This window comes from Anomaloglossus baeobatrachus, chromosome 9 (genome assembly GCF_048569485.1).
Source record: "Anomaloglossus baeobatrachus isolate aAnoBae1 chromosome 9, aAnoBae1.hap1, whole genome shotgun sequence".
NCBI lineage: Eukaryota > Metazoa > Chordata > Amphibia > Anura > Aromobatidae > Anomaloglossus > Anomaloglossus baeobatrachus.
Genome location: NC_134361.1, coordinates 123,281,227 through 123,288,643, shown reverse-complemented (window position 1 = coordinate 123,288,643; position 7,417 = coordinate 123,281,227). Strand labels below are relative to the sequence as shown.

Sequence of the window (7,417 nt, the reverse complement as noted above, 5' to 3'; positions counted from 1 at the left end):
CTCTCCATTATGTTGTCTTTGTATCCTTTGTGTGCTAGTGACAGTCTCTCCTTTAAAGGGATTGTCATGGACTTGTGTATTGATGACCTACCCCCAGGATAGGTCATCAATATATATTAGATAGGTGGAGTTCAACACCTGTCAACCCCACTGATTAGCTAACACCAGATCCCCCAGCCACCATGAGCATTCCACATCATGGCTGTTCTCAGGGTCTGCAGCCCAGAGCCTAATGAGGTGAATGGCTCTGCCGGCTTCATGTAATGTGTACTTTTGGCAGCCACAGCACCAAAAATGAGCTGATCAGTGGAAGTGTTAGGTGTTTGGTCACCATTGATATGATATTGATGGCCTATCGTAATGATATGTTATCAATATCTTAATCTCGTACAACCCCTTTAAATCTGTATATAAGAGCCTAAAATGTGAGCTGACTTCAGCAGTGAAAATCTACAAACCTGTCATGGACTAACTATACAGGGTTTTCTCACTCACCTCATACTCCTATAAAATAATCTGCAGTCACCTGCAAAAGCTCAAATCCTTTTTTTAGAATCTGTGGTTACATAGAGTTGTCTGTGGTGATGGCATTCGTCATCGTGGTTGTGCCTGTGCTTAGTGATTGTCTAATCCTGTTTGCCTGCAAGGAAAGCCTGTGTGATAATCCGGCCGCACCATCTGTCAGAAGGGAGACACTCATTGCTGGCTCTTCTCTTCATCATCGCTTGCTTTGCACCCTTGTAGTAACCTTTGTGTGATCTTCTCTCTTTTATATTGATGCTATTTTTTACGGTCGTACCACTGTCATCTTCAAATTACTGCTTACATGTCACACTTGGTCTCCATGTCCGCAATCCTCTGTCACTCCTTTTGCTGGTTCTTCTCTGCTTTCTTACTATTCTTCTTGTGATCTTGCATCAATCTCTCCTTGCTCTTCTTCTCACTCTTGCTCTGCCATTTGCTTCTTCTATATATCCAGTGATCAGTATGGTGTTTCTTGTGTCTTTGTGTAGGTGAGCCAAGATCTAACTCTTAAATCTTGCATAAGAAGAAAAAGTGACTCCATTGATAAGAGATTTTGCTTCGATGTAGAGACCAATGAGAGGTGAGTGTTTGGATCCTTTTTAATTATGCTTGTGTCCTTTGTGTCGTTTGTATAGTGCATTTTGCTTGAGTTTTGGCCATTGATGTTCTAATAAAATACTTATCAAACTTTACACACTTCCACACAACCTGAAGTAGCTTACATTTGTGTGTCCTATATTTGCACCCCCAGGACTAGAGAGGTGGACACACATGTGCGTCTACTTTCATTTACTTCTATGGGAGTTCTGAAAATTGCTGAGTGCTTTTTGCTTGATTTTTGTCAGGACTCACATAGACATAAATGGAGAGAGCTGCACATGGACGGTCACCTCTCCTTAACTGACTGCACAGGTTTGGGCCCCTTTATCAAAGTCAGAGTGGGTACGAGATGTAAGAATACTACAGATTCTCCTTATAACATGACCTTTATATTTGTGTATTTTTTAATGCTATTTCTCAGAATTCAATTCACACAGTCATGTTTTTGTGTTTCAGGCAGGGGACAATCACTTTACAGGCACCTTCTGAGACCAACAGGCGCTTGTGGATCGAGTCAATGGATGGGAAAGAACCGGTACGTGTTGTGTCTGGCCTTTGCCTGTGAAGACTGTGTCAGTAATTAGTAGGTATTTATGTTATGTAGCTTGCAACAGCAGTCCATCACTTTGGGTTATATTATGTGGTTGGAAATAGCTCTAGCTTATAATTAGACAAAGTGTGTGCTTTATCAGGCAGATCCATGTGTGTAGTGTGAGAACAGCAGAAATACCCATCCCCATCTTTAGATTCCCAGTGTAACGCAATTACAGGCAATAACATTCTGCTTAGATGCATGCTATGTGTCTAATGCATCATCAGACCTTTTTCTGGGCCATGAACTTATTAGACCATTGTGGTTTTTGCAATAACAATTTGTATTTCTTTCACTATATATCACTAAAAGTATTGCGACACTCGCATATTACTCTTACGGTGCATGCCCACGATCCGGGTTCACAGTGTTTTGGAAGCAGCATGTTTTCCCTGCATCCAAAACGCTGCGATGTACAGTACAAGCACAGTGGATGGGATTTCTAGAAGTCCCGTGCCCACTGTACTTGTTTTTTCCTGCAGTGACAACTGACCTGCGGTGCGGCTACCCGAGCTGCAGCATCTCAATTCTTGCTGCGGAGACAGAAGCATTCTCTGCAGGGAAAACACACCAAGAGACCACAACTGCCTGAGACCGGACCGTGGGCAAGAGCAGCTGCAGTCTCCTTTGGGGAAGACTAGCGGCCTCGTAGGTCAGGACCCACTGCATCCAGGTTGCAATGGGTCGTGATCGTGGACACATACCCTTAAAGGAGCTTCTGTGGCTCTCAGTCTAATTATGAAAAAATAGAAGAAAGCCAGCTTACCGTACAGGAAAGTCCAATAGATATGCTGCTATTTCATGAGGAGCCTCTACATCGGATTGAATGGCAGGAGCTCTTGCCAACACACAATATGAAGAGAAAAGACAAAATCCAGCGAGCTCAGCAGTAGATAAAGTATAAAATATTCTTCTTTATTTCAAAATTTGATAAAAATATCACATAGCCGCATATGACAAGTTAATTCAGGCAGAGATTGGAAAAAATATTACTGCTGTAAACGCACGACAAGATGCATTTCGGCTTTATGCCTTTATCATTGTCATGATCATGACAATAATAAAGCTAGAAAAGAGAAGCGCTAATAGGGTTTTACCAGATAAACAAGCGCTTAGTATATAGTGTAATACACTCGCCAGATGAGGTTGTGAAAGGTCACAACCACCACAGATAGCATGAGATAATGGTGGCTGCCGCGGCCCCACGTGGAGAGATCTTCAGAGTACAGAGGAAGAAGGGGTTTATTCCGCGCAATCCACCAGATAAGACGTAGAAATGTTGATAAATAAATCACTCTTTTATTCCATATTGATTGTTGATATTCTGGTCCTGAGGAAGAGGTTTTATACCTTGAAACGCGTAGACCTATGGAATAAAAGAGTGATTTATTTAACAACATTTCTACGTCTTATCTGGTGGATTGCGCGGAATAAACCCCTTCTTCCCCTGTACTCTGAAGATGATAATGACAATTTAATCTTCTCTATGGCTGCTCTTTGATTTGAACCAGTGACTTTCACTTGGGAATCAATCTGTGAGCTATTAGGAAATCTGAGAACAGGTTATAATTTGAGGTATACGGGATGAAAAAGATTTTGTCCACCACCAGGAGCAAAACAGTAACAATGCAGTGACATGATGATAATCTGAATAACTAAGCATATGCTAAATAGTTGCAAGTCAAATTTATGTATGAGATAGCCAAAATGGTTGTCTATAAAATAAGGTAGTCTCACGTTCGAAGCTGTAGTGGATGGGGAGATATGGAGCCTGAAAGTCAAAAGTTCAAAACATTGTTATCCTTTTGCTCATCATTGTATAACACATGTTCCTATAATTATGATGATCCATTAACATGATGTTTGAGAACTTAAAGAGAATGTGTCAGCAGGACTTAGCACTATAAAGTAAGTGAAATGTCATCTATGCATTGGGATGGGACATGGGGGTAGGGTCTTCTAATTTTTCCCCACCCCTCCACCTGCCTCTATTGTTTTATCTACAGGTCACTGATTATTTAGTGATCTGCCTTTTTTTTTAGATGTTTATTAAGCCGAAAACTCAATTTTTGCATGCGTTGCCACTAGCACCATTTTATTGAAAACCGTACGCAGTGTGATTCTACAGATTGTCTTCAATAAAATGGATAAAATGGCACCAGATGCGTCGCATGTGCATATCAAGATTCTGGCTTAATGAAGTGGTCATTGAGCTGACACCTCGATCTGTGCATGCTTCACATCCAGAACCATTTTATTGAAGACCTGCAGTCCGCCCGCAGGATCACACTACGCACGCACTGCCCACCGTAATCATGGTTGCAGCCTGGAATTTCAACAAGAAGGCAGGTCACTGAATAATCAGTAACCTGTAGAAGAAACAGAGGAGGCAGGCGATGGGGCGGAGAAGAATTAGAAGACCCTACCCCCCGTGTCCCGCTGCTATGCACAGATGATGACATCATGAAAACTTTAGAGGAAGATTATTCAGCAACCAAAGATTAGATTTCTTCACTGCAGGTATCCATTTAATCAGCTTCACAGCGCCATTATGGCCATGTATTTATTTGATAGTAAAGAGAAAAGAAGGAAAACTAGGGGACACTCCCTTTATAGTGCTAAATCCTGCTGACACCTTCTCTTTCATAACATTAAAATCAACCGGTCAGGTCCAATATGCACCCAAAACCGCGAGCAGTTCTGGGTCCATATTGCTAATCCCTGCCTAACAGTCCCTGTATACACTAGCATAGATAAAGAGATCTTTAGAAAAAGTATATCTAAAGATCTTTTACCGTATGCTAATGAGCGAGGCCACTAGCCCCCTGGGCGTTAGTTCCCCAGCCAGTTGCCCCTCATTAGCATGTTAGTACGCCCCTGTGGGAATGCTATCATGCTAATGAATACGCAGCATCACAAGATGATCTCACTCACCTCTGCGCCACCATCGCCGCTGGATTTCAGCTCAGTGCGTATGACTCCGGAGTTTGGGTCGTGCGCACTATGAAGCCGGGTAAACTCGTCCTGGCTTCAAACTGAAGTAGTGTGCATGACCCAAACTCCGGGGCGGAGAGGTGAGTGAGTTCATCATGTGACACTGCACAATCATTAGCATGATAGAATGCCCACAGGGGCGTACTAACATGCTAATGAGGGGCAACTAACGCCCAGGGGAATAATGCCCTTGCTCATTGGCATATGATAAAAGATCTTTAGAAATACTTTTTCTAAAGATTTTTTTTATCCATGCAAGTGTATACAGGGACAGTTAGACCGGGATTAGCAATATGCACCCAGAACTGCACGTGGTTCTGGGTGCATATTGGACCTGACAGGTTCCCTTTAAGAATGTCTATTTCACGATAGCATTAATAAGAACTTAATTTCCTCAGATGTAAAGTTATGTTGTATATCTGGGTTACGTGTTGATGTCGTGCCCAGGGATATGCGGTACTCTGTTCCAGGCAGTGTCTCTTGGGAATGTCACGGTGGTGATCGTTACCCGGTTCCATGCCCTGAGCCCTTTTTGTAGTGGGGATATTTACAGGGGATTGTTGAATAAAGTTTATTTGTGACGCCACTTACGGTGTTGCGGCTAAGTGTAGGGAGCCGCCACTGCAGAATGTCTCTACTGGTGCTGGTGGTATTGGCAGCTAGTATGGTAGTCCCTCTGCAAGGAGGTTTTTGCCCCAGCAGGTGTATGGTACAGTGAGCGTCGGAAGAAGGTAGTCCACACAGGTATTCAGTGCAACTGGTTTACTCACTTTCTTGAGATGTTAACTGGTGGCCCGAGGCCGGCTGGTTTCACCTCCAGGTCCCATTTATCCCAGTGCCAGTTTGGTTCTCTGGTACCTTCTTCCCCTACACCTGTCTCTGGTAAGTGGGTCCCCGTGGTATAGAACACTGGGGGTCCCCGTTTTGTGGTTTGTCCACCTCTGTCCGCCTGACGGTTGCGTGAACCCTGTGTGGTTGGAGTCTATCGTCCTGTCCCCGGTTCTCCCTTTGCTACTGAGTCTGCGGATTCTTTAGGGTCAGCAACGTCCTTGATGGTCCCCTTGCTGTGTAGGTGTTAACAGGTCGGCTTGAAGATCTCTCCTGTCCTAGGGTCCTGTACTCCGTCAGTGCTTAGTTCCGGGACTACTCCACCGTACTCCACCGGCAACTACTTCTCCTCGATACTAGGTCACCGCTAGCCCGAGTCAAGGTGTCACTTCACTTCCACCTTCACACTCCCTCCTGCTGTCTGACACTTTCTACAGTCTCTGCAGTTCTGACCCTTCTCCACAGTCTGCCCCCCCTAGTGTACTGGAGAGGCTCCACCTCTAGGCGGCCATCCATTGGTCCCACCCTAGCTAAATACCATTGTATGGAGGAATGTTGGGGAAAACTGGAATTACCTGGGTTTTTGTTGGGCCCGTCACTGGGGATCTGGGTCCCTAAGGGGGTAGGCCCTGCATCCTGGTGGGGATGCAGAACCTTGCAGCGCCCGGATGGTGTCAGGGGCGCTACATTGACATTGACATTTTCATTTTAGATAGTTCATCAGTAATTACTTTAAAAAATTATATATTCCTCATCACTAACCTCCTGATTACTCCCCCCTTTTTTCCCTCCCCCCTTTTTTCCCTCCCCCCTTTTTTCCCTCCCCCCTTTTTTCCCTCCCCCCTTTTTTCCCTCCCCCCTTTTTTCCCTCCCCCCTTTCACCCCCCTTTTTTCCCACCCCCCTTTTTTCCCACCCCCCTTTTTTCCCACCCCCCTTTTTTCCCTCCCCCCCTTTTTCCCTCCCCCCTTTTTTCCCTCCCCCCTTTTTTTCCCTCCCCCCTTTTTTCCCTCCCCCCTCCTATATAAACTCTAATTGTATTTGTTGATAAATGGGTTCTTTAAATGGATTTCGCTTGCATGGATGTTGACCTAATATTGGGTTTTCTTTACTGTTATTGAATAAATATTGCTCTAGCACTTTATTTGCATACTTGCTTCTACATGGTTATTCGGGTGCCCACCTTTGCGGTTAGGCAGGATACAGCTACCTAATTCAGCTTTACAAGGGTTTTTTTTTGCCTATAGGCATTTTTGATGGTGCTTTTCTTATTGAAATATAGCTTTTTTTCTTCTTGGGGAGGGCTTTATGATACTATTTGGGTTATTCATTTAGTTTTGCACTTATATCAATGCACCCCTTTGGGGTATTTAAAACATATCAATAAAGATTGGTTTTAGGATGGTATTTTTTTTAGTTCAATCCAAAAGCATTTGATGGGGATTAATAAACTTCTCTACCATTTGGGCTTACAGTATGAAACATACAGTCCATTTTGTAAAAAAATAAAAGAAAAAATTATTTCTCCTCTTTAAAAATCTAATGAAAGAGACAAACATTAAGATATTTATTATTATTTTTTTCCTAAGTGATTAGCATTGTTGCTTTCCAGCACTGGGGTCCTGGGTTCAAATCCCAATATGGACATCTGCAAGGAGTTTGTATGTTTTCCCCGTGTTTGCGTGCTTTTCCTCTGGGTAATCCGGATCTGGTGTCCTCCCACACTCCAAACCTATCTTGATAGGGACCTTAGATTGTGTTCCCCAAAGGGGACAATGATATTGATTAGGGATGAGCGAATACCCTATTATTCGCTTCGCCGAATATCTGGCGAGTATTCGCGAATATTCAAACACCAATGTAAGTCTATGGGAAACCAG

General features: G+C 43.6%; 1 protein-coding gene across 2 annotated transcripts in view; it reads left to right on the top strand.

The window, feature by feature from the left end:
* OPHN1 (oligophrenin 1) overlaps positions 1 to 7,417 on the top strand; it is a 355,691-nt gene that overhangs the window by 235,660 nt on the left and 112,614 nt on the right. For both annotated transcript variants that reach the window (XM_075323980.1, XM_075323979.1), the window contains 2 exons: positions 1,014 to 1,105; positions 1,582 to 1,660. In XM_075323980.1, the coding sequence (XP_075180095.1) occupies positions 1,014 to 1,105; positions 1,582 to 1,660 (171 nt within the window). The remainder of the gene's footprint in view (positions 1 to 1,013; positions 1,106 to 1,581; positions 1,661 to 7,417) is intronic.